General features: G+C 47.8%; 1 protein-coding gene across 7 annotated transcripts in view; it reads right to left on the bottom strand.

Annotated features, from left to right (window-relative positions):
* The window catches only part of GALNT17 (polypeptide N-acetylgalactosaminyltransferase 17), a 285,062-nt gene that overhangs the window by 108,870 nt on the left and 148,296 nt on the right, over window positions 1-27,896 (bottom strand). For 6 of the 7 annotated variants that reach the window (XM_042921614.1, XM_042921618.1, XM_042921617.1 and 3 more), the window contains one exon: window positions 5,164-5,281. In XM_042921614.1, coding sequence (XP_042777548.1) covers window positions 5,164-5,281 — 118 coding nt within the window. Of the gene's footprint in view, window positions 1-4,148; window positions 4,222-5,163; window positions 5,282-27,896 lie in introns of those variants that run through there. The other variant, XM_042921615.1, reaches the window with a different exon arrangement.

Raw genomic sequence — 27,896 nt, 5'->3', positions numbered from 1 at the left:
TACAGTATTTTTTAAATGTTTATTTTTTGAGAGAGAGAGAAGGAGAAAGAGGGAGAGAGAAAGAGAGAGAGAGAGAGAGAGAGAGAGAGAACATAAGTGGGGGAGGAGCAGAGAGAGGGAGACACAGAATCCGAAGCAGGCTCGGATACTTGCCACAAATTGGCAAATACTTGCCAACAACACACACACACACACACACACACACACACACACACACACACACAGGAATTCTGCCTTGTATCTAGTTCTTGAGCTTCCTGACCAAGGCAAGATGTTTTCCGAGAGCCAGAGGATCTGATCATGTCTTTCTATTGTCTCCCTTTAGGAACGGCTGTGCCCAACGGGATTCAGTAAACTTGTGTGTCACTCTTTTTTACGAGGCTTCAGAATAAGACAGTGCCTTCTCTTCCCAGAGAAGTCGGACATACTGGAGAAATCTGAAGCCATCTGATTTTTTACACCACTTAAAAGGAATCTAAGTGGTCTTCTCTCCTTGGAGAATTTCTTTGCTCTTACCATTTAGACATGTTACTATAATATGCCTTGTTAATAGTTTCTGATTAATGTTACTCAGAACAAGATGAAACCTTTCAATTTCTCATCTCATTTATTCCTTCAGTCCTGAAGAGCTTCCCGCCACCCCCTTCCCCGTATGGATCGTTTTGGTCACAGGCAAGCTGCCTTCCACCTGAGCAACGGCCCTGGAGTCAACCCTGCTAGTATCTTTCCCTGAACCACAGTGAGACTTTGCATGCCGATTCTCATGATTCATCCTTACTCACTTAGGATGGAATGAAAAGGCAACAACAAAAATTTCAAAGAACAGTTAGAAAGATTGCAGGGGGACCTATTTCTTGGTGAAAAAAAAAATCACAAAGAAAGACAGTGTGCTCGTATTAAAATTTGCCTACTTAACTAAAGCACAAGATGTGTCATTTCTTACAGGTCAATGTGTATAACTGTATGTGGGCACCAAACGAAAATTCCATACAGGTGTGTGTATATTCAACAAAGCTCTGTTTTTTTTTTTTTTTTTCCAAGCAGTGGGGATGGCTTTCTTAACAATGTATTTATTATTCACCTCATTCGTTTGTTTTAAATGTTTATTTATTTTGAGAGAGAGGCAGAGAGAGAGAATGCCATAGTGCAAGCCGGGGAGGGGCAGGGAGAGAGAGAGGGAGAGACAGAATCCCAAGCAGGCTCCAAGCTGTCAGTGCAGAGCCCAACAAGGGGCTCCTGATTCATGAGATCATGACCCGAGCTGAAACCAAGAGTCAGATGCTCAACCAACTGAGCCACCCAGGTGCCCCTTTTAGTCATCTAATTTGTGTTCGTAACAGCATGAAATAGCACAAAATGCAAGAGAATGAACAGAGTTTGTAAAACAGATTACATCGATGACCTCATGTAAAAGGGAGCCCTGTCCTCAAGAACCTTATAGTCACCTGGTCCAGACACCTGCCCGTGAAGGTAAGGACGACTTAAGGTGCTGGCAGCTAAGGTGGGCTGGGTGAGGGGAGGGGGAAGGGTGCCCTGAGGGCCTGCAGTGGCCGCGAGGGGCACCCAGCCTTGAAAGGTGTGGACCCTCACCCGAGCTACTTTCTGAGAAAAGGCATGTGTTTAACCAGGAAGCTGGCTGAGGCTGCGGTGTCGACCAGCGGCTCTCAAACTTGGGTGTGTAATAGAATCACCTGGATGGTTTGTCGCCAGGCAGGTTGCTGAGCCACACCTCACGGTGTCTGATTCGGCGGGTGCGAAATGGGGCGTGGGAATCTGCATCTGTAACAAGTTCCCAGATGAGGTCGATGTTGCTTGTCGGGGACCACACCCTGAGAACCACAGAGTACCACGTAGACAGTAACTACGTGGACCCTGAACCCAGGTCTTGGTCTTGGCACTCGACTCCTGCTTTAAGGATTGGCAGAAAACCGGGGCGCCGGGGTGGCTCGGTGGGTTAAGTGTCCGACTTCTACTCAGGTCATGCTCTCACTGTTCGTGGGACTGAGCCCTGCATTGGGCTCTGTGCTGACAGCACGGGGCCCGTCTGGGATTCTCTCTCTCCCTCTCTCTCTGCCCCTCCCCCACTCATGCTTTTTTTCTCTCTCAAAATAAATAAATAAACTTAAAAAAAAAGAATTGGGGAGGGGGCACCTGGGTGGCTGAGTCGGTTAAGCGTCTGACTTCGGCTCAGGCCATGATCTCGCGGTTCGTGAGTTCGAGCCCCGCGTCGGTCTCTGGGCTGACAGCTCGGAGCCTGGAGCCTGCTCTGGATTCTGTGTCACCCTCTCTCTCTGCCCCCACCCCAGACTCGCACTCTGTCTCTCTCTCTCTCTCAAAAATAAATAAACATAAAAAAAAGAGAACTGGCAGAAAACCAAGGCTTCTGTGGAGTCAGCTCACAACTGGCAGGACGACGTAATCTACGGGAATACGGCATAAACAATCCCACACCTCCAGCGTGGATGATGGATATGCCTGGGTATACAGTAGGCGGCAGGTAAGTGCACAGGAGGGTGGCATCCATGCCTCGATCCATCTGAAGTGCTCATGAAGACGTGCAGAGAACAGCCAGGAGCTGAACCATAGGGGAGCCAGGACTGGGAGCAGACTCCATGGGCCGTTCACTCTAGCCTGTTCCTGGGGAGCGTGCAGAGTAGGACCCACTGGCCCCTGGGATGGTGGTACAGCCGGCTTTGGTGTCCTGGGCTGTGCTTTGGGGTGGAAGCCAACACACCCCCTGCCCCCTTCATGGCTGGGGCCAGCCACACAGGACCACCATCTCCACGGAGCCCGGCAGAGCCCCCCATGCTGCCCTTTGCAAGTTCCAAGTCACTGCAAAGTAAATACTTTTGCAAATGTGGGGAGACCAACGTCTTAGCAAGCCTTAGCCCTGAATTCTGCCGTCACAGCCTCTGTTTCCCCCAGAACACAGCAGGCAGTGGCAATCAATCTGGGAGTCCCTCCTGTCCCCATAACTCCTCTACCTATGTGCCTGGTCGCATAGGGGCAGTGTTTCCCCCCCCCCCCCCCATCATCTGGTTCTCCCCTCTCTTGGTGATGTCTTACCCTTCACCGGCTTCCTTCTAACAGCATATAGAGACATTCAAATCTCTCTTATCATCAAAATAAAATTAAAAACAAAAAAAAAGGTTAACTTTTTCAAGGCAGGGCTTCCATCAGCTCATTTCCTTTGCAGATAGGTACCTGGAACAAGTTATCACAGATTCCTAACAGACATTCAAGCATTAACCTAAGAGACACCTACCGAGCCATGTGTTAAGCATGGTTCTACATGCATGGAACACAAAGGTGAAAACAGCAAAGATCGGGGCCCCATAAAGGGCAATCTACTGAGGGCAAGGTCGACGAAAACCAACACTCCTAATAAGTAAGTAAATTCTATGGCAGGCTAGAGGTCAGTGAGAACTTTAAAACAAAAAAGAAAAGAGAAGAAAATACAAAGCAGCAGAACAGAACAAGGAGAAATGGACGGGAACAGGACGGGTAGAGGTTTGAGTTACAGGCCAAGTTCATCGTGCTGGGTCCAGATCTTTTCCTTCAATTAAATTCCAAACGGATGAATGACAAATGTATTCGCTATAATATCATATTCATAGGCTTTTTAATTGCTGGGCTTTACAAAGAAATCCTATGCAAATTCCCTCGAGGAAAGAACCCAGCCTGACATTGACAGCACAGGAAGAGTCTGCAGTCTCCAAAAGGGAGCGATTTTAGGATCCAGGGAACGTCCTCACCATCCCCTTTCACTCATGTATCCCAGAAAGTCATTATATCATGAGGGCATGACGCCTTTCGTCCCACAAAGGGGGATCCAGTACAGACGAGGGGCTGGTGGAAGGTATTGGGCAGTGAGGGATAAGAGAGTCAAATAGAGAGCAGGCTTTGAGGAGGGTAGGGGATCCAGACTGAGTGTCCGCCTGGTAGAACAAAAACGGGAATGCAGAAGAGGAAAGCAAAGGAAAGTCAATATATTTAAAAACTTCGTATTGTGTCCTGAGCTGTTTCTAACAAGCCTGATTCCCAGGGGCTCAGGCATGAAAAGGGTCAGGACAAAGGACAGTGGACACCGAGGCTCCAGCTAGGGACACAAAGACCACCTGCTCTTTGTGGTATGGAGGAAGACATACCAGTTCAGTGGTTACTGGGTCCTCAAGGAGCCACCCAAGCCAAACCCCTGGCTGGGGTTCATTTGACTTCACTCTAAAACAAAGAGGTCGGAATACATCAGTGTGTTCAACTTTTATTTTTTCTACACTGGAATTCGCTTTTCAAAGAAAATCTTGAGCAAAACACAGTACAAGTGACCCAACACAGGGGTTCAGGGCACTGACCACCCACCTGAGTGCAAGTTGAAAATCCATGTATAAGCCTTGACTTTCCAGAAACTTAACTACTCACAGCCTACTGCTGAGCGGAAGCCTTACCAATAATGTACACAGCCGATTAACACATATTTTGTGTTATGTGTATTATATACTGTATTCTTACAACAAAGGAAGCCAGAGGGGAAAAAACCTGATTAAGAAACTCCTAAGGCAGAGAAAATACATTTACAACACTGTACTGTATTTATCGAAAAAAGTCTGCATGTAAGTAAACCCGTGCAACTCAAACCCACGTTGTGGGAGGGTCAACTGTATCCAAAATATCTTAACAGTGAAGCTGATCTGGGTAATGTTCTATCATTACCCTTCCCTAACCTCCCCCTTAGAAGCATTTCTAAGGAAAGGAAGGGTCCCACAGAACATGGTCCTTCTCTCTTCTGGCATCTTATGATTCCATGAGGTACCTGAATCGTCGACATGTATACAATAGGATACTACTTAAGGAGACAGTTGAATTTAAGAAACATTTAAGGGAAGAATCAAAACTGGGTGGTTGTGGGAACCGAATTCTGCGGCTCAGGTCCAAGCTGGGTCACCAAGGCGTGAAACACATTGTTCAACCTTTGGAGAAGGGAAAGCCCAGGGTTCCCCACGTTCCCCCTGGGACAGCCGGGCTGGCACATCCTCAGGAGCGGGGGATGGGTGAACGATCCTGCCACTCACCAGCTAAAGGAGCTTTAAAACACACACGAAGGACGATCAGGCGGCGGTGCTCACAAACACGAATAAACCAGGGGAAAGGATGCCATGCACAAACCTTGATTCCAAGTTCGATATTTTCTCCTCCATACACATCCATGCCAGGGTCAAGGAGACCGATTTCACCAAAGAACTTCCTGTTGACCACGAAGGAGCAGCCAATCATGGCTGGTGTCCTGCAAGAGAGAGAACGAAGTCACAGTCAGCCGACATATCATTGGGCCACGGGAAAGCGGGAAATGCCGCCATTTGCAACAACACGGGTGGACCTTGAGGGCATCACGCTAAGTGAGAGAAGTCAGACAGAGAAAGGCAAACACCGTAGGTTGTCTCTTAATGAGACATAATTATGTCACGTAATGATAATTACGTGATGTGACAGAGGGGTTGGCTAATGCTGTGGTGGTAATCATATTGCATAATATTATATGCAATATATATTATACTGCAACGTATAAATGTATCAAGTCAACATGTACGCTTTACACAGCATTAGATGGTAATTACGTCTCCATGAAGAAAAAAGGGGAGCTGAAGCCACTCGGGTGACAAAACCAGAAGCCATCACAACAGGTGCTGGATTTCACTCCGGCAGATCAAGTAGCTTCCCTGAAATCCTCGATTCCCACACGCCCTCTTTGCATAAAGCTCTGTTTGAGCTTCAGACCAACTCCGGGGACCCAAACCACCTAGCGACAACCGAGCTTCTGGGCGGCTTGCACAGGATGGGCTCCCATGACACGTGGGGTCTGCAAACACGGGAACGATTCTCATGGTATGTCTGGCAACAGCCATGTGACGGGATGCGCATCCCTGGGCAGCTGCGAAGAAGCTCAGAGGTGAGGAACGAGAAGGGAGAAGACTCATCCAGGAGGCCACTGGTGCCCACAGAGAGACCGCCTCCGCCCGCCGAGAAGGGGATGCCCGGCAGGAAAGACGAAAAGGATCGGCAGGGTGGCCCGTGACCATAAAGCCCGGAAACAAAGACTCAGTCTTTATTTTTGTATGTATCCCCTTCATTCTGTCTTCCAGGGCAGGCCAAAGGCACAAGTTGGCTCACCGAAAATCAGAGACAGACACCGTCTGAAGCAAAATATCAAGGACGTATGTGCGGAATTGACAGGATTGCGGTATTAATCTACCACATTCACTGCAATTCCCCATGAAGCACAGACCCATGCTTTCTAAGGACAGACGGCATGCTGATACTTTGCATATTGTCTGGTATTATATAGTATTACATCGTGTCCTGCGGGGTCATACCAGCCGATCCTGGACTCTGCCCTTTCGCCTCTGCTTCTAGACTTTATGGGTACCCCGTATAATAAATTCACTCAGCAAATATTTTCTCCCACCTACCATATCTAAGGCCTCTTACCAGTGCTGTAGCAGGGAGAGAAAGACACAACATACTTCCCGTGTTCAAGCAACTCTAAGTCTAATAACAAATTAGTATTGTTGTATACTAATAATATTACGTAATATGATTAATGTTACTATTTTCATTACAGCCATTTATTAAGCAATTAAGGAGTCTCAAGCACAAGGGCAAAGCCCTCTCTTCAGGCACCGTCCCGTTTAAAAACCTCCACAGCCCTGGGAAGAAGGTGGGGCCATCGCCACGGAAGAGCTGAGGCCCGTGGATATTTGGTGACCTGAGTCACAGGGTAGGGCTGAAGACCCATCAAACTTCAAAGTCCTTGACCGTGGCCCTTCTGCTGCACTGCACTCTCCAGAAAAGTCTTCGGAGAGGAGCCGGCAAACGCCCACCCTGCCAAAGGCCAGAGATGCTGTTGAGATGCTTTCCTCGAGAAAAGAGACAGGCAGGCAGGTGAAACCCCACTGGGGCCACCAGGAAGTATTAATTCGATGGAATTCTCTTGAGCCGAACCATAAACCTCAATGTCAGATCTTCAGTGGCTCCTGGTTTTGAACCTGACTCTCTAATGTCCCGATCTCTGACTCCATGGAACATCCCTCGGTTGTTACTCTTTTCATTACAGCCATTTATTAAGCAAACATTTTTTGCTGGAACCCTGGAAAAATCAGTGCTCGGAGTTGATCAGCCTGGTGTGAATGTCGGCACCACCCCACTGGAAACCGTACTTATGGGATGTTAGCGGAGTGCCCTGGATCCCAGAGAAGTCCCTACAGAGTCCTGCTGTGAAAAGAGATACAGTCGGCATACAGGAGGGGCTCCGTGAACGCTGTTCCTTTGCCCTCTCATTGTGAGGCCCATCCATAAGGTTGTCTCCACAAATCATATGCCAATCACACCTCTATATATGGGACGCCACCCTCTGCCACGCCTGCTACACCAGGGAAAGGAAGCACTTCACTTGCTCATTTTCTCCCAGCCCCGCGCCCCTCAGAGAGAGGCAGCTGACCCGCCCCCCCCCCCCCCCCCAGAATGGAAAAGCACTATGCGAGCCCACCCTCCCCGAGCTCAGTGACCTAAACCGGGAATGCACACCAAACCCCAAACTGGGTCCACCGAATCACGGTATTCCTGAGACTTGGGATCAGGAGGCTGCTGGTCTCGTTCGTCTGTAGGACTCAGGGCGCCACTTTGGGGCAGCTGCAGGGGCCCCCGCGTAAGTGCACGATTGTGCGGAGGCAGGACGCAGACGCCTGGTGCGGGTGTGAGGCCCCGGCGAGGGACTGCCTAATGACTTTGGCCTCCCATCAGCTGACAGGCCCGGGCTCTGCTCTGCACCCCTGGGTCACGTGGGACCCCCCGCGTCACTGTGTTCTACCTCCTTGACTCAAACTGTGTTAGATGGTTTTCCGTTCTTTGCAACCAGTGATGATAACACGGGCTGTCTCCTCCTACTTACCAATGGGTGGGGGGGGGAGGCAGGGGGGGTGGAGGATGTGTTATCACACAGCCAGGAGGGGCAAACTGCAGGGGAGGGTCATTCCGGGAGAGCTAAAAGCCAGCCCCCCCCCCCCCCCCCCCCCCCCAGTGATAGAGAAATGCCAGCAACTTGGAGAAGTGCAGCCAAGTGCAGGGGTCTGCAGAGGAGGAAGAACATGAGGCAGCACCCAGGCCACCTCAATTTTGAGAGCAAGTGCTGAGCACATCAAGAAATTCGGGTATGATGGGGCGCCTGGGTGGCTCAGTGGGTTAAGCGGCCGACTTCGGCTCAGGTCACGATCTCGCGGTCCGTGAGTTCGAGCCCCACGTCGGGCTCTGTGCTGACAGCTCAGAGCCTGGAGCCTGTTTCAGATTCTGTGTCTCCCTCTCTCTCTGACCCTCCCTCGTTCACACTCTGTCTCTCTCTGTCTCAAAAATAAACATTAAAAAAAAAAAGAAAGAAAGAAAAGAAATTCGGGTATGCTAAGGCAATCTCCCCAAAGCCCATGCTCAGCATCGCCAAGTTCCCAACCTTCACAGACACGTGTAATGAACTCCTGCTCCAAGATGCTGTATTTTCTAACCCTTCGAGGGCAAGCAAGGCAGCCGACATCAGATGGCACAGTTAGTCAACAGACACGCTTGGACGGGTGGCTCTGGGCACAACCCCATGGGCGAAAGAATGTTTCTCTGAGACTGGCCCAGGGGCACCAGCATCACCAGGACGGCTCTTTAGATAAATGCAGATTCCTAGGGCAGACCTCAGTCTGTTGAGCGTCTGAGTTAGGCTCAGGTCACAATCTCACGGTTCGTGAGTTTGAGCCCAGAGTCAGGCTCTGTGCTATCAGCATGGAGCCCACTTTCAGATTCTCTGTCCCCCCCCTCCCCACCTCCCCTGCTGCACTCACACTCTCTCTCTCTCTCTTGCAAAAATAAATAAGCATTAAAAAAAAAGAGAGACAGACGGACAGAAAGAAAGCAAGAAAGAAAATGCAGATCCCTGAGTGCGGCCCAGGATCATGGAACCAGGTTTACAGAGAAGGGACTTAGGAATTTGTGTTGGTGCCAGCAGACCTATCCCGTGGGGCCATCTCCCCCAGAGCCATCAAGTTGTCCCTCTAATTTGTTTGTTCCCAGGACCTACTGCCCTTGCTGGCACAGAGCAGGTGCCTGCTGTCTACTGTGGAATAAACGAATGAATCTTACAGAGCTGAGCCGCCCCTGCTGGGGAAGGGCTCCGTGACATCTCTGGGACATGCTGGCTTGCTTACCTGGACCGGAAGCCGAGGACAGCAGGGGCGTGTGCCACAGCTGGGGCTGACAGGGAGGGGCGCGGAACGGAGAAGACCGAGAGAAGGAGGAAGACACATGGAGGAAGGAGCAGGGGAGGGAGGGAGGGCGTCAAAGCACGAAACGTTCGCTGTCATGGAAGGTAGACGGGCTGCTCGTTCCTTCCAGATCCCTCTCGGATTGCCCTTTGGGAAACATTTTTCCCTGTCAAGCGGCGTGATATTTTAGTGTAACTGGCTTTATCTGGATGAGATTTTTCACGCGTGGTGGCAAGGAGGGGATTCACAGTATGAGCCGCTCCGGGGCCCCTCTCTGCTGCTCACAGCTCTGTTCAGCACATTCGGCTAGGTTCTCTACCGGAAGCCCCAGGATCCTTCGCGGCAGAACTGAGAGGTCCCTTAGGGCCTCCTCGCTGAAACCGGGCCAGGGTGGAACCAGGGCCCATGGCCACGGGAAAGCAGGCCTCTGTATGCATCCTGGGTGGCTGTCAGAAGCTGAAGGTGAAAGGCAAGGTGACCGGCCCTAAGGAAATGCAGACGTGGAACAAATATGTGACCATTATCGTTGGTGGCAGCATGTGGAAAGGTCTCCGAAAGGTCACGGTGAAAAACCTGCTGGTGTGTCCAGAAGAGAGAGCACGCCATTCCATGTCTCGGCTCTCTCGCGAGGTGGCACCTGACAGGACAGTGGACGAGGGAGGCCGGAACCAGAGGCGGCCTCCGCGAGGCAAAGACCACAGTGCTGGGGGCAGCGCAAGACTCCCGGCAGGTGGCCAACATCGAACTGGGTCTCCCCACCCCCCTGCCAGGCAGGCCGGCATTGCTGGTGAGGTCAGCAGGACAACTGCTTTGAGTTCTGGAACAACCCAGGGCGCCTGGGTGGCTCAGCCAGTTAAGCGTCCGACTTCGGCTCAGGTCACGATCTCACGGTTTGTGGGTTCGAGCCCCGCGTCGGGCTCTGTGCCGACAGCTCGGAGCCTGGAGCCTGCTTTGGATTCTGTGTCTCCCTCTCTCTCTCTCTCCCTCTCTCTGCCCCTCTCCCCACCTCAAAAATAAATAAACATTAAAGGAAAAAAGTTTTAAAAAATCGAATTCTGGAACCGCCTGGCCGCTGACGAGCCGCTGGGGCTCCGCCCGGGGAGAAGCGGGTCTCCGCTATAGCAGGCCATCTTCCAGCCCCACCTGGGAGCTGCCCCAGGGGTGGCAGGCTTAGCCAGACCCGGCCTTCCACTGAGAACCAAGAGGCAAACTTTGCCCCTCTTCCCCTCTGGTCTCCTCGCCACCTGCCCGGCCTTGCCGGCCACAGCAACTGCGCTTCGGGGCGGACGGGATCCCGGAACGTGAAGTTCTTCAGACTCAACTGTGATTACCACCATTAGTGCAAACATTTCCATTCAGAATCATTCAAAAATGATAATCATATTAAGGGATCTGCCAAAGTCTAATAGCTCTATTACAGAGGAGAAGAACAGAAATTAAAAATAATCACTTTTATTGTTGCTGTCGCACAGAAGATGTGCAACACATACAACGGTTCCAGCTGAGAGGGAGGCGGAAGGGAGAATGTCCGCCAAATGCAAAGCCTTCTCAGTGTCCACACTTCCTCTCCTCGTAAGGGCCAGCGGGTCCGTCTGGGTTGTAGGTATTTCCCCCCCCCACCACACCCCTTCATTGGCCCCCTGTTCTCTCCTCGGTTGAGGGCGGGCTCATCCTTCGCTCCCAAGTCCTCCTCGGTACCGTCCCAGCCACATTCCCCACAGATGCGACGGCCTGGCGACTCTGGGCTGTTGGTTGTTCAGACAGTGTGTCCCTTCTTCTGAACTGCCCTCCCTGGGACCACCTCCATCCATCCAAATCCTACCCGCCCTTCAAAGCACATGTCTTTCTTTCTAAAAAAAAAAAAAAAAAATGAATTTTTTATGTTAGGCGAAGTCCTGAGGACTTCTGTAGGTACTGTCCTAGTGAGCAAGAAAACACAATTTTTCGGTAGTGGGTTCTTAGTAAAAACGTTTCGTGGTTGCAGTGACGGCACCCTTGTTATTTTTGGTGAGAGAGGCCACTGGAGGGGGAAGAGCAGGCTCCAGGGGAAGAGCAGGCTCCAGGGGTAGAGGGGAAAGAAGGTGCTAGAAAACAGAGACTCTGCTGATCTGTGGCCCGTGGGACTAGGTGATGTGCTGTTTTCAGAAGGAAGGCCCCCACTGGCCAGGGTCTTTCTTCTGCCCCTCGGTCTCCTGATTTGCAGTGACTACTCCTACCAGGGTGCGTGCATGTCACGGCATGGTTCGCGATCTTGGTCACCGCGGAGGGTATTAGAGCTGAGGTATCCGCTCCTGCCTGCCTCATACCCACTGCTGCTTTCATAGGTCCCAGCTGCCCCCTGGCCCCCATCTCTGGTGGCCACGTCTCCAAATTCGTGGCTCATGAGTCAGGGATCCAAGGCTCATCCTGTTTTCTCCTCTCGTGATTCCAGCTGGCCTGCCTCACCGGGACTCGCTGCCTTCCTCGGTCCTCAGACTCAAACACCTGCCATTTTCATTGGTCCCAGCTCTGCTTTAGCTGACGGCCAGGTCTGTTTGCTGAGCACCTTCTAACGCCAAGGCCCCGTTTGTAGGAAAAGCCTAGAAAACTCTACGCCATCCCTGGGGTTATCCTTCAAAGAATTTCCGCAAATCTCGTTCCCAGGGTGCAACCAGCCCTGGGTATTTGGGTGATCTTGTCAACTTCTTCAGCAATAGACAGCTTGCTTAATCGCAATGCACTTCCTTCAGTGCCTTTGTTTCAAATGACGAGGACTCTGACACCGTTTCCTCACACACAGAAGGGGGTGTCTCACGTGGACGTCGCCCTTCCTCGGCCACCCCATGGCACAGATGCCGATGTGCTCAAGTGACCAAAGGACAGAGCTGGGATGGGGGAGGAGAACTGGGCACACCATCCAGGCCAACAACGCCCCGTGCCGAAAAAACGGACGTATCGATGCTGCGCTGGGACAATTCAGTTGTCCCTGACCCTCAGAGCAGCTCTCGTTGGTAGATACTACTCGTCCCAGTTTCCAGCCAAGGAATCGGGGGTTAGGGGTCAGGTGAACTGGTCAAGGGCAGACACGTGCACGTTAAGCCCAGAGCCAGGAGCAACCTGGTGGTGTGTCTGACCCCACCCCCTCCTAGGTATCCCGGCTGTCTCCCAAACAAGATCACCAAAAACAGGCAGCAGCTAAGAGCTCTCGCACTGGGTGGGGTAAGTGGTCCCGCTCGGAAGATTTCTGGGAACTTGCAGCTGCTACGCACTAAAAATACAATTTGGGGGAAGGAGCTGGCTGGCTTGCATAGAATTCTCAACTGGCACAGTACAGTCATTTAATACTCAGAGTTCCATTTGCCTCTGCTATACATACAAATACCAAAAGGGTAAGGACCATGCTGCCTTTTTAAAAAGCAAATGCTGTATCCAGCGCACAAATATCTCACAAGAAAATCGGACCCAGAGGCCAGTGATTCGTCTGTTAAATGGAGGCAGCACTTTCCCTTTTGTTGCTGAGGAGATAATTCACACCGAAACAACAACTTCTTCCAGATTGGGAAGTGAACTGTCTGGGTATTAAGAGCCTTTCCTTGTGGAGGATAAAGGAAAGGCTCATCTCTCTGGAGTGTGATTTTTCACAGATGCAGAAAATGCCAGCGGGGATTGAAGTTGCCAGTTGCAAAAGCATTTCCTTGGCTGGCTGATTTTGCCCGGGCTTGTTTTATTAAAACAAAGACCACATCAAAACTCTCTAGTAAGATGTTTCCTCCAAGTAATCTTCTCAGCATAACACTTTGGCTCTTTGCTAATCACATTTTCTGTAGGCTTCGGGAAATCGATTTGCAAATAATCCTTTGAAGACAATTTTTGCAAAAGCACAAAGTTTCTAAAGAAGCGGTAACGCATTAAGCCATTATCAGCCATCAACACTTCATATATGTGTGCATTTAAGGGCCTGGTTAGCTACCTTGTGAGATAAGATACAGGTTGGGTGAACGTTTGGGGAAGAGAAAAAAAGAAGAAAGGTCTAGAACAGGGGTCAGCACATTATACCGCCCGTTTTCGTCCAACCCGAGAGCCAAGAATGCTGTTTATAGATGAACATACGGATGTGCGGGTGAGAACACCGGCAACATGTTACCCCTCCCCCCAACAAAAATTCCATTATCCTCATTAGACATGAACTCCAAAAATTTGTACTCATTATTATTATAGTTTGGATTTCATCAGTAAAATATTTGTGGAAATTGGTTTTTCCTCTTCTTTGTAGGCATCTATGTAATAGCCTTGAATTTGTCTTTTGGATTATAGAGCCTAATATATTTACTGTTCGGTTCCTTTAGAGAAAAAGTTTACTGAACTCTGTCCTAGAACATGAGGCCTGGAGGGAAGTAGAGACTCCATGTGGAGCCACATGGTACCAGGTGACTGGCAGAAAGGTAACTTTGAAAAGGACAGATAAGGGACTTGGGGAGAGAAAGACTTAAAAGATGGATGAGCATCCCTCCAGACACCAGGGCTGATGTCAGAGCAAATCTGATGAAGGCTTTGGGCCGCACACTCAAAAGTACACACCCAGGCTGGCAACACACATTGTTCTGCAAAGAAAGTGAAAGGGCGCGTAATTTGCCCGCCCCAAATATGCCTCTTTGGCGCAAGGATTCCCTTGAGCTGGTTATCTTTAAGAAACAGCAGACACAGGAGAAGCTCTGAAAACCTACCCTTTGGAAAAGAGAAAGCTCCATTTGTAAGGGTGTCTCCATCTCTGTACCAGGAAGAGAAGGAAACTCTTATCAATAGAGAAGACACCCACTTAAATCACCATAATAAACCCTACCCTTGTTTGACTGTGCTTTTTCTGGTACCCCCCCCCCCCCCCCCACCATTGACAGACCTCCCTTCTCTGCACCATATTTCTTTTGTCTTTAGCTGATGATGGTGTTTAGGGTGGTGGTTTGGGCCATCTTGGGAAGTTACTCAGTTTTCCTTGGTCTCTCCCATCTATCTAGAAGGCATACATGTTATTAAACTTACATTTGTTTTTCTCCTATGAATCTTTTTACAACAGGGGGGACCTCAGCCAAGAACCTAGAAGGGTAAAAGGAAAATTATTTTTCCTCCCCTACTAAAGGAAGAGTACTGAGATGTGTGTGTGGTAGAGAATCTTTCTGAGAAGGTTTGAGGCCATCCTATAGAAATGCGGGCACTGTGGGATAAAATACAATTAGAACTAAATGGGAACACAGAGCAAAGGGGAAAGGAGCAGAATAAGATAATGTCAAGGGGTGAGCTTAACGTACGTAACGTATGCTTAATAAAGGTGTGCCAGAAATGCAGCACAGGCTTTCTGGCAGTCATTGCAAACACAGTTACTGGAACCATCTGCAGTGTCTAAAATATTTTTAAAAGACAAGTACAGACACTTGGCCCCTAAGTCCCCGCCCCACCCCCCGCCCAAATTTCTCCACTGAGGAACTTGGTCAACCATCCCCTCAAAACACTACTTTAGTAATACCACAACGCTCCACAATTCTGTTTCTTAAAACACTCTTCAGCATCGGCCCACAGCATTTATCCAAGTATAATAAGATGAGGACAATTGTTTTCAGGGCCAAAATGAGGTCAAAGTAAGAACATAGCTTTCTGATGACCTTGTTTGTTTATGGTTAGATTAGCAGTAAAGTAGCTATAAGGAAGCAGGCAAATAAAATATGTATTTTGAAATATATGAGTATGCTTTTCTATTCTGGCTTCACTTTCATCCAGAGGCAGTCATAGCTTTGAGATGAGTAAAGACTGTCAGAACTAAGATGAAAAGAAGCAAAGAAGTGTTAATTTTCAGTTGTGACTGTAAAACTGACTCTTGAAACTAACTTCGGAAACAGTCTCGAAATCAGGATTTTAAGTGCATTAGCCATGCGCTGGAGAAAGATGTTTCCTGAATCTGAACCTCCTTTGAAATATCAGGCAAAGACAAGATGGAGGTTGTGACATGGCCATGGGTCTCAATGCTGGCTCACTTTGGGATCACCTGGGGAGCACTCATAAACGACCTGTGCTTGGGCTCGCTCCCAGACACTTGGATTCAACTGATCTACATCCATATCCGATTCAAAAGGGCATGCGACAGGGGTCTAGAACCACTGGCAGATGGAATCTTTCCAATCCCAAAGAGAGGCTACTTCTTTGTGGGTTGGGGGCGAAGTCCATAGAGAGCAGAGAAAGGGAGACAGACCTGAAGCCAGGCCTCCTCTGAGCGGTGTTTAGTTTAGTCCTACCGCTCGGTTGGGAGTCCGGGTGTGGGGAGAGAAACTCTGCAAATAGATTTGAACCTAGGAAAGCAAAAGTTTTGCTTGCTGCCTAAGGGTTAAAGACAGGCTACTCCAAGATGGGCCACTTTAGTGTGATGATTATTTTGAGTCAAAGGCAATAAAAACCCAGCAGATTCAGGAAAAAAACTCTGCCTCCTTCTCAACTGCCTAAATTTACACTGGAAAAGACAGCCTGTACCAGGATGAGAGCTATTTTTTTTATATATATATAACTTATTGTCAAATTGGTTTCCAGACAACACCCAGCGCTCATCCCAACAGGTGCCCTCCTCAATGCCCATCACCCACTTTCCCCTCTCCCCCACCCTCCATCAACCCTCAGTTTGTCCTCAGTATTTAAGAGTCTCTCTGGAAAACAGTGTGGAGATTCCTCAAAAAATTAAAAATAGATCTACCCCATGACCCAGCAATAGCACTGCTAGGAATTTACCCAAGGGATACAGGAGTACTGAGGCAGAGGGGCACTTGTACCCCGATGTTTATAGCAGCACTTTCAACAATAGCCCAATGATGGGAAGAGCCTAAATGTCCATCCACTGATGAATGGATAAAGAAGATGTGGTTTATCTATACAATGGAATACTACTTGGCAATGAGAAAGAATGAAATCTGGCCATTTGTAGCAACGTGGATGGAACTGGAGGGTATTATGCTAAGTGAAATAAGTCAGGCAGAGAAAGACAGACACCATATGTTTTCACTCATACGTGGATCCTGAGGATGAGAGCTATTAACAGAGATTCCTCCTTACCTAAAACAATGTATCTGCATAATAGGGCAACCTTTGTTTTCCAAACATCGCCTGTCTCCTTCCTGCTAGTGGTCTTCCTCCCCTTTGTATCCTCAGGCCCCCTACCACTCCCCTTAGCTCCTAGAAGCCTCGCGTTGCCTCAATGTCTTTAGAATTTCGTGTCCTTGTGGATTCCCCATAGGTACACAACCAAACTTGATTTTCTCCTGTGAATATCTCCTGTTAATTTTGTTCTTAGTCCAGCTAGAAGGACTTTGAAAGGAAAAGAGAATTTCTTCCTCCCAACACTGCCTAGCACTCTGCAGGAGGGAGAATGCCTTGCAGAATAGCCAGGCCGTGGGGCAGAGATGGTTGAGTGATGTTTAGGCAGACAGAAGACTTAAAATAGTGTCTCCAGTGCTCACAGCTAGCTCCTGACTTGCCAGAAATCCTGATGCTCCCTCATGTCCCAGAGGAATGGTAGCAAAAGGCTAGATCAAGGGAGTCAGGGAAATGGAGGGCATGGAATATGCAGATATCGTGCCTGGGGTTCAGGACCAGGACCAGGGATATCAGCAGTGAATAGGGGATAAAACACGTATGAGAGGGATGAGACACGTCAACAAGGCCCAGGAAGGTTACAGAGGAGAGCCTGCAACCCAGACACCTCTCCCCACCACCACGGTGGAGGGCCAGTTCATGCTTCCTCCTAGGAGTTATTCAAGAGGGGAAGCAGGAGAGGAAGACCCTTTGACGGGAAAGAGCAGTGCTTACATAGAACAGCCCGTTCAATCATGATTTAACGGAGCAAATGACTTCAGAGAATGCAGTTTTAAATTCAAAGAAACTGGATTTCCTTCAGACAACAAGATTAGTTTTCTTTTTCATCATCAGTGAAAATGGGGACTAGAGATCAAGTTGAATTCAAATACAGAAAAACAAAGTCAACGTCTTCCACATCTGATGTGCAACTACAATTTACAACTTGCTACAGGATTTGCAGCGCTTAGAAGAGTGAACGGACTCTAAGACACCAACAGAAAACTAGGAGAAGAAAGAACAAAGGAGTCGCATAAGAAAAACAACTTTTCTGGGAAGTAATTTGGCAAAATGTCGCACAAGTCGTCACGGTGTATATATGTCTTACGTGTAGAAACCCCATGCCTATGAATTTATCCCAGAGAGTAAGAATGATTTCTGCCTCTGAGAACGTTGGATTACGTGATTTGGACAACTTTCCAACTAAAACCAATGAGAAAACACTGGGTTACAACTTTCGAATTGTAATGAAACCATTACAGATGAACAAGATGTAACGTATTGAGTTGAGATCTAGCCGAGATTGGAATAAAGGGAGAGAATCCCAACACTAGGTTTGCTTCTGCCCAGAGCTATGTACTAGTACAGAAAGAGGGGCTGCATTTATGGCAGCCTCAAAAGACCAGGGAGTTAAAAGATAGATGTCAGGGCCCACCATGATAGGCAACCTGATAAACCACCTTCTAATTTTGTCCAGGACAATGAAAGGCTGACCTAAGCGTAACTGTCTACTGGAAATCAGCCTGGCCTCCCATAAGCTACAAGTCTACTTCATCTCATCTGAGTAGCCCAGAGGACTTCAACTCTTGAATTCTGATTAAAGGAATCAGGGTCCCTAGTACTCCTGTGCTCCTGACAGAAGTGAACAAAAATTCTGCCTAGAGGCAAGTAATATCATCCTAGGTTTCAAATTCATTCAGTAACAAATTTTTCAAATACACTCTCCAACACATAATCAAAGATAAGCAGAAGCATTAGGGTCAAGATGTCAGATGTAAAGCTCGTAGAAATGAGAGACAACAGAAAGGTTTTAAGCAAGCTTAAAAATTCAGCAGGAAATTGGAAACTATATAAAAAGTGAGACAGCAGGTTTTGAAAAAGAAAACAGAGAAAATCTAGAACTGAAAAGTTAACTAAAATTAAGAGCTCAGTGGATAGTTTAATAGAGGATTAGACACAAATAAAGAGAGCATTATTAAAGTGGAAGACAGGTCAGAAGAAACCTTCTGGAACAAAGCACAGAGAGACAAAAAGATGAGGGTAGGTTATATCAAGATTACAATAAGGCCTGACACAGGTTTGTGAGATCCTGGAAGAGAAGGAAAAAAGGGCGGAGGCAATATTTGAAGAGGTAATGACTGAGAATATCCCAGAACTGAGGAAAGACATCAACGCGCAGAGTTAAAAAGCTCAACAAATCTCAAGCAGGAAAAACAAAAAGAAATCCACACCTAGACACATCACAATGAAATTAAAAAAAGAAAAAAATGGAGATATAATCTTGTAAGTAGTCTGATGGGGAAAGAAAAAGAAATAGTGATTTTTTAAAAAGTTTTTGTGTAAGAATTTTAATCAGAACACTATTTGTCACAGAGAACAAAAACCTTCCGAATTTCCACCAACAGAGAAACACTTAAATGTATTTTGGCCTATGCCCATGATGCAGCTATTAAAACGTCATTTAAAAAAATACTGAATGATGTAGGGAAAGTTACATTTAAAAATAGAACACCAGCAACCACTGCTCTCAATTTCAAACTAGGGCAGGACTCATTTGAGTTATTTTGCATATGTCACATTCTACTTATTCTGTTTTTAAGTACATTAAGTTTTATGCACTGAAAGGCAGGCGAGAGGGGGCCTTATGTTCAAACATGGTATTAAGTGAGCAGGGGGAGTATACAGCGGAGAATGTCACATATTCTCTTCTAGATGCTTCTGTGGAGAATCTACCAAGCTTTTCCTCTACACCTCTTTTTCTGTTCTCCCAGAAAACCCATGTGACAGGATGGGATTCTTTTTCCTCTACAATTCTCCCAGGAGTTTGTCATTTCCCCGTCCCCTACTGGGCCTGGCATATATCAAGCTGGGATGACAGAAGAGGGCTTTTTTTCTAATACAACTCAAGGAGAAAAAGAAATATTTTTCCAGTATACTAAGACATATTAAATCTTATATTATAATCAGATTTACATTAAGATCTGTTCTCATGGTCTTGTAGATGCCAAGGCCAAAGGCTCGTGAAGGACCGTCTCCTTCGATCACCTTCTCAACCCACATGGTCTAATAGCCTTTGGAATTCCACTTAAGAGTCAGATCAACAAAGGATCAGGTGCCCAGAGGGCCGACAACCCTGGTCAAGCAGGCTGGCAGTGTCAGAACTCACTAGAATAACAGCAAGACCACATCAAACATGAACTGTGTCATCCCTGCCCTCCTGGAAATAATGGCATGAGGAAGGAGTTAAGCATGGAGGGCACATGGTTACCAGAGCTCAGAGGCTGCCAAGGGACTTCACCCAGAACTCCCAGGAGCTCAAAACAAAGCGATTTCTTACATACCCTCATTTACTCCCTGGCTCAGAGAAATAAACTGCGAATGTTGTCGCTTACTTCCTTAGAAGGCTGATGAGTTGATAATCACCAGGAGATGTAACATATGTCATTAAGCAAACCTCTACAGGAACAGGACTCTTGCTGCCTTTTTCCTTAATGAAATTGTTCCTTCCTAGCTGTGTTTGTTATGAGGAAGGAGAGACGAGTCGCGGATTCTAAGCACAGGTACACCCGCCGGCTCTGCCTGGGAACATTCTCCAATGCCTCAATTTCAAGGTGTCCCCAACACCCACCTGACGAATTCGAAACTTCTAGGCAGCGCTCCTTCAAGGCTCACTGAGATCTGGCCCTTTCTTAGCTTTCCAGCAGGAAAACTTTTCACCTTCTCTAGAATCCCCTCCGTCTCTGAACCCTCTGCTCCTCACTCAAAGGCCAAGATTATTTGTGCTTCTTCCCCTGTGTTTAGACAGTCCCCTGCTGTCTTCCACTCAAGTCCTTGTATTTTATGGGGCTAGTTTTGGCCCAGCTGCCTCCATGGATCCTTTGACTAGCTTATTAGCACAGCAGCTCTCAACCCCTAGAGTCCCTGTTGTCCCTAGCACTCCTTTGGCAAGGGTATTATTCTGTTTTTCATTGTCTTGTGTCTCCCCACCCACACGTCCAGGCCCCAGGACTGGGGAAATGGCCACATTGCTCTTTTCCCCGTCATGGGCATTCAGCAGTGGGACAGCACAAATCGGCTGTAGAGCACGCTTTCACCTTTCATAGCTATGATGACTGCACTGCCTCTCCGCCATCCACACTCATCAAACTGGGTCCAAAAGAGCAGAATAATTCTGTCACTGGGAGATTTGAGAAGAAGCCAAGAGGGAATGAGCTACTAAGAACAGCTTTGACTCATGACGCATTGGGAGCAGCTGGGTGGGAGGAGGGAGCTTGGTAGAGAGAAAGCCGGGGAGATCAGGCACGAGGCTGGCCATTCGTACAGGGCTGGGTTACGCCTGGTACCCCTGCCAGGTTCAGAGTTCAGAAGACAGGGCTCCAAATGTTTTCCAGTGAAGAGATCAGAAAGTCCAAGTGAAGTCAGAGTCAAATCCAGACCCAGAGAGAAGAGTCACAGAATGAAAATCAGAACAGATGCATGTTTATGTAGGACTGACTGGGCAGCTGTGATTTCACCTGTTTTATGGGCCCAGGGGTACCTCTCCCCGTGTGCCCTGTAAGCCTCTGCTGCCTGGCTTGAGGGGCAGGGATTCCTGGGCAATTAAATTTATAGTTTTGCCATGAACCCCCTTATAGTTCTGACAGTTCTGTTTTATTGAGTGCTTGGTACGTCCTAGATACTGTTCTAAGTGTTTACATACATTATTTCGCTTAATCCATCCAACAGCTTATGGGGTGGTACTATTAATATACCCAACTGAAAGATGGGGAAACTAAGGCACACAGGAGGTAAATCCTTTCCCCAGCAGCAAATCACTAGTAAGTGTGTAACCAAGACCTGAACCCCAAGCTCTCCCAGACAAAGCTCATGGGGTTTTCTCTCCCCCACCAGTCTGTGTCACCTTTGGATGGGTTCTGACCCTGGCCTTAGGGAGAACCACACTACTGGCAGTGGTCCGCAAGGCCTACATGGGTCGGGCCCTCCCCTGGCACAGGCCATCCTTCAGGCAGATTCCTCCTGTCCCATCTCAACTTCAGAGCCTCCCCGTACCCTAAAGCATGTGTATCTTCCCAGCTCTGGTAGCCTCCATTCTTCCTGCCTCAGCCAGGCCCACTGCCTCCTGTTCTTTCTCCGAGACACTAGCCCTGTGGAGAGTCACAGTCTCTGTTTTTGAGTCTGTGCGGTCAGGGCCCTGGGGAGAATGAGGTGTACAGGGAAGTCCGGTGCAATGCGGTGGCCAAGCCACAGACCTCCTGGCCTCTGGGTCGGAGTATCCCTCATATCACCCTCAGGTTTAATTACTTACTCACTGGGAAGAGTCACAGGGCTCGGTATATGGTCAAAGTCATGGCTATGATTTATTACAGCAAACGGAGAGAAGGAAAAGTCAGCAGAGGGAAGATGCATGAAACAGAGCCGGAGAAACCAGATCCTCTCCCACTGGAGTCAGACAGGATGTCCCCCAACCAAGTGCTGTGACAGCATGTGTGAAATGCCATCTACCAGGAAGACCCCCCCACAGACTCAGTACCCAGCGTTTTTGTTCACTATGGAGGTACCTTCTGCCTAACAGGTCCCAAAATTCCAGTCTCCCAGAAGGAAGGCAGGGGCTTGGCATAAACCACATTGTTTGTACAGTTTGGGTGAAATAAGCCACTCTTATGGAGCCACTCCAAGATGCCAGCCAAGGGCCAACCTTCTCAGTGTCAAGAATAAATGGTTTTAGGGGCGCCTGGGTGGCTCAGCCGGTTAAGCGTCCGACTTCGGCTCAGGTCATGATCTCACGGTCCGTGGGTTCGAGCCCCGCGTCGGGCTCTGTGCTGACGGCTCAGAGCCTGGAGCCTGTTTGGGATTCTGTGTCTCCCTCTCTCTCTGCCCCTCCCCTGTTCATGCTCTGTCTCTCTGTCTCAAAAATAAATAAACGTTAAAAAAAAATTAAAAAAAAAAAAAGAATAAACGGTTTTAGAGAATAAATAGTTGGGCCTATTATGTTAACTGTTTTCTGCACATAATCCAAACAGACAATCTAACACCCCAGCAGAGCTGTCCCTCCTTTCCATTTATGCCAGATTCTACACTTCCTAAGCGTGTCTGTCTCATTACAATCTCACGATAACTTTGTACAGGAGGCAGGTGGGAATTAGTCCCGTCGCAGATGAGCAGGTCAACGGCCGAGGGAATTCTTGATTTCCCTTGGCTGGGAAAGCTGAACCCTTAGACCAGCCAGCCTCCTTCCCTGTGACAAAAGAGGGACGGGCGACACGGAACCTAGATAAGCCACGTGCACGAAGCTGTAAGAAAAGGCTGCTCTCGTTGTCATTTGGAGTAAAACAGGGATGTGTCTCTACCACTCCAGAAAACCGAAGATGAAAAGAACTCCCAGTCTCCATGAACTTCTGACTGTTCCACAGTGCTCTCCATTAAATCAATTCACAGAATATTAGCGCTAGAAGTGTCCTTAAGAAATCACTGTGTACAACTCATTTCTTCATTTGAAAAATAGGGAAAACAATTAGCTTCAGCCCCTGTTGCATATGGCTAATAACCTATTGTTTAGAAAAGACTGGAGAATGGGTAATGAAAGCCATTATGTGAGATAGCTTTTATTGTGCCTTCTTTATCGTTGGAAAATTGCCTTCATTATCAATGAAAACAGTGATGGTCCCTCCTCTTTCAGCTTGGCTTTCTCTCCCGCTGCAGGCTCAAGTCGGGGATGCCGTTCTAAGTTTGAGACAGAATGTAAGAAAAAGAAAAAGATAAAAAAATAAAACCCTCAGCTCTTTTATTGTTTAAGGGCAGGCCAATTTACCCAAATGTGAACAAGTGGGCCCATGAGAGGGTTTCTGAGAGACAGATAATGGCCTTACCATGAAGTAGGGACAGTGCCTCATCCAGCGGTCCATGGCTGATTCTTTCTGGGTCTGAGTTTCTTCACCTCCGCAGTGGGAAGACCGAGAACAGCTACCATGGATGGACTGCTCCCTGTACGGCGGGTTCAAGGCCATGACCTTAACATACATTTGTGAGCCCATCTGATTCTCACGGCAACGCTTTTAGACAAGTCATAGTACCTGCTTTCGAGAGTTGGGCACGCTGAAATATGGAAAACGCGGGTGCTTGCTCTAACACGGCAGAGAAGATGCCACGCTGGGTCCCCTCAACTCTCGGCCCAGTGACCGTGTAGACTGTCCGCCTTCAGAGAATCTGCTCAAAGCCCAAATCACAAGGAAACCCAAGGAAACCTGCCTGTCTCCTCTTGAGCTCTGTGCATGAAACAAGTGTCCTCTGAAAATTCATAATCACTTGCCCCTACGAGGGTTTGAGATTTTAACTTACATTGGCTGCACGGTCAGGAAACACCAAGCCTAGAAATCTGCATGAAACATAGTCCCAGGGTGAAGACACCCAGGAGTGAGTAGCAAAAGCAAAAGTAAAACCTCACTATGTGACGCTGTGTGTCAACTATACTTCGATAAAAAAACAAAACACCACAAAACAAAAACCTCACTGGAGAGATCCACATGCAACCCGGAATTCCCACCCAGGAGCTCCACAGAAGGTGAGCTCACAATCTAAAATTGCAAACATACGAGGAAACAATCTACCATAAGCGAAAATCAGCAAATACAATGGAATTAGTACCCCCGAGAACTTGAGATAACAGAACTACCAGAGAGAGACCACAAAACTGAAATGTTCCAAATGTTAAAAACCTCAAAATAGGGGTCAAAACCATAAGGATAAGACCCTATGAAAAATAAACAAGCAGATGTGAAAAATAATGAAACAAGACTTCTAGAAACGAAAAGTATAGACTTCGAAATCTAAAACACAACAGGCGAGTCAGATGATAACTCATGCCTAGATGAAGAGCGAAACAGAGTGAACAAAGGGATAGATGGATGAAATTACCCTTAGTGCATGTAAAGAGATAGAAAAGAATGCAAAAGGGATTAGAAGATATACAAGTTGGATCCTGCCATGGAAACGCTGGCCAGCAAGGTCCTGGAGCCTGGGCAATGTCTCTCTGTTGCCAACAGTGGAGATTACTAAGTGTGCTACATTTGAAAAAAGTTTTATAATTTATAAATAAAGCTTTCAAGGTTAATGCGTGTAATTCATTTGATCCACAAAGAATCCACGTGATGGAGATGCCCGTATTAAATTACCCACCTTACGGATGGAAACGGAAGCTCAGAGACATTTAAGGGACTTGCACAAAATCATACCGCTAGCTCATCAATGACGAAGCTGAAAGTCAAAGGGGCTCTCTCAAACCTCTTTTATAAGGTCGTTCATCGCAGCCATAAGGGCTCTGCCTTTCTACTTAATCACCTCCCAAAGGCCCCGCATCCTAATACCATCACATTGGGCAGGAGGATGTCAAGGTATGAATTTGGGCTCTTTGCAGGGAGATACTTTCAGACCCTGGCAGATGCCAACTGGGCTGCTAATAGGGTAAACTTTGCAAAATTAACTGACTCTCAGGGTCCACGGGGTTAACTCAACAGCCCCCGGCCAGGACCACAAGGCAACTCTCTCCTTCCTTGGTGTGGAGAGCCCCCTTTTCCTGCTCAGGCCGAATTAGCCCGCATCTGCAGAGGATAAACGACAGGACAAGGTTGGCTTGCCAAAAGGGGGACACTGCTCGCCACAGCCCGTTCTCCGAATGAACTCCTGCCACTCTGGACTTGATCATTTTTGGTGGGAGAGAGAGAACGCATCGTTTATTTCCTTCCTATGTTAGGGGGAAATGACCTGGATGGGAAATATACCAGGGTCAGTTTCACAGGCAGGGCACAGCATGAGAAACATCCCCAACCATGGGCAGAAAAGTCAACCACAGTCACTGACACTCTTGGAACAAAGGACAAGGAAAAATGACATTCTTTTGGAGCGTGGGCTCCCTTTTTAAAAGGGCAAGTATTTGCCCCCTGGAGACCCTGGAACCAACTAACTGCTCAGGCATCTCATTCCTGAAAAACCCTCCCACACCAGACAGGCTTGATTTCTCTATTCTGGTAGCTCAAATTTATAAGTTATTGGGATCCAACATATCTGCCAGGTGGGATCTTAAATCTGATGAGGCTCTGGATTCATTAACCTTGGCAGAAGGAGCCTGGGTAAATCTGCTGGAAAAATATCTGTGGTGTATTTTAATTCTCAAAAGGGCAGGGGATGTAGAACGCAGATCTGTGTATCCTGCCCCCACTACATCCTTGACAATCTCAATAACCTTCTCGAGGTTATCATTATCTTTTATTAAAGAAGAATGGCTTCTGCCAGAGACACGGGGCCATCAATGGCCAAGGGAAGTGACGTCTGCCTCCTGCGGCCTCGAAGCAAGCTTTGTTCTGCACCTCTCTCGGGTGTTTAAGGCCCTCCACCTTACCATGCAGTCATTCACCTACATGATCTCATTCTCCTGCTCTAAAACTGTGCCCGTGTTTTAGTCCCCTGGTGTATCATCAACAGCAATTAACACAGTGTCTTCCATTTCGTAAGTACTCCATAAATTCTTATTGGGTAGCAAATGAATGCACGGGCCTGATTAGCACATTCTTTCCTCAGTAACCCTTCTGCTTAAAGAAGTCTTCTCTGAAAAGGGGCCTCCATGTGTATTCATAAGAGAGCAGCAATAATTCAGAAAGAAATTATATGCAAGCCAACAAATGGTCGCATTTGTAATGAGGTTGTCCTTCCCGTCGCTGTTTCAGGCTTGCAGTTCGATCGCGTTGGGTTCTCAGGAAGATTTCATGGAAAGGGGCTCCAGTTCATCTCTCCTTACATCGTCGGAGGGTGGGAAAGAGTAAGCGTAGTGTCCAGATTACATAGAGAGAGGGGGTTATGAATGGGAACTGTGTGGGTCTAGGAGACCCGAGAACGAACTCTCCATACCACTTGGTGGCAAGTGACCACTGGTCCCTTGGCACAGCTCTGTCCTGTGGCTTCAAGAATCCAGGGCAGGTGAGCGCACAGTAGGGATTCCAAGCAGGAGAAGCAGACCTAATAATGCAGCTATTGACCGGTGTTATGGGCCAAGAAAGAAAATGGCCCACCGGTGCGTGCTGTCTTGATGGGCAGTTCGAACCTCTTGTTCCAGTTGGTGAATTACAATACCGTCAAGCTCACGTGATTGAACAAAACACTTCTACTTCTGGGAAACTGGCCCAGAAATAGCAAAGCATACATTGAAGGCTATTGACTATTGCATTTGTTGGAAGAGAAAAAAATGGAAATAACCAAGTGCCCGTCAATAATAGGTCTTGATGAAAATGACCCACGGGACAGACAGACTCCTCTATCCATTGTGTGCACTGCTTTAAGCCCAGCACCTAGAACAGTGCTGGCACATGGTAGGTGCTCAGTAAATAATTCTTTTGCAAGATGAACAGGATGGCACTCACCTGCCAAAAAGACAGAGGAACTAAATTCCAGTTAACGATGTGTCCTTGGTGGATTAAGCAAAAAAAAAAAAAAAAAAAAAAAAAAAAAAAAAAGCTGCAAAACAATAGGAATGAGGTACTCCAAGTTTGGCACATCGTAGGTGCCATCGAAATACCTGTCAGAAAAACGGTTGGTGAATGTACTGCACTTTGTAGATGTCATGTATATTTACGGGCATACGCACACGCACAGAAACCCGCGCACGCACACACGTATATTGGTAAATGCATAAAGCAAAGCGTCTGGAAGTCTATGTGCCAAACTGTTCAGGGGAAGGGAGGAAGATAAGGGGCTTTTGACTTACGTAATCCTCATATGGGTTGAATTTTTTACGACAAACCTTTTCCTATTTTTATAATTCGAATGGCATCTTCAAAAACTCCGCCTCCAAGAAAACCTCCAAGAGAAAGGGCAGGGCTCGTCCTGTGCTGCTTCCTACGGCCGCTCTGATGCACTGTGAGGCGAGCGATGAGGGAGAAATGAATTTCACGGGCTCGGCTCCCGAGCACTCAGGAGCGAAGAAAAGTGTAGAGACCCTTTACAAAATGAGGGCTAATATGACAGTGGAGAAGCTATTCCCGCCATCACATTACCAAAAAAAGGGAGGTTGATAAGGGCGAGTGATCATTTTATCTCATCACTTCAAAGGACTAGGAAGATCTTTCATAAGCACTGAACACACTCTCAAGTTTAAAGGCCTTTAAATCAATTTTATTAGGTTAATTGATGATCTCTCCTGTGCACTTTTGTTCTGCAATCTGCCATGTCTTGTCAGGTTGACTGCAAGGGCTCAAACTAGAGTTCTTAGTCTCTCATCCCTCCTGGAAGAGGAGGGTATGGATTTGCCCACGTGTGCGGCCGCCTTGCGGGCTCGAAGGCGTACGAGGCGACGCGGTCCTTCACGGAGGAGCACCGTGCTTGAGCTCAGATTTCCGGGGTTTCAGTCGGACTCATACAAACGTGGGCAGAAGACACATTCAGAAGTTTCCCTTTTCCGCCGAAACATCTTTACCCAATGAAGTGCTCCGAATACAGAATTATCGATGTTTATTCATTTAACAGCTAAGCTCTGACTCT

The sequence above is a fragment of the Panthera leo genome, chromosome E3 (assembly GCF_018350215.1).
Source record: "Panthera leo isolate Ple1 chromosome E3, P.leo_Ple1_pat1.1, whole genome shotgun sequence".
In the NCBI taxonomy this organism is placed as follows: Eukaryota; Metazoa; Chordata; class Mammalia; order Carnivora; family Felidae; genus Panthera; species Panthera leo.
Note: the sequence above shows the minus strand (reverse complement) of the source record. Positions and strands in the feature narration are given on the sequence as shown.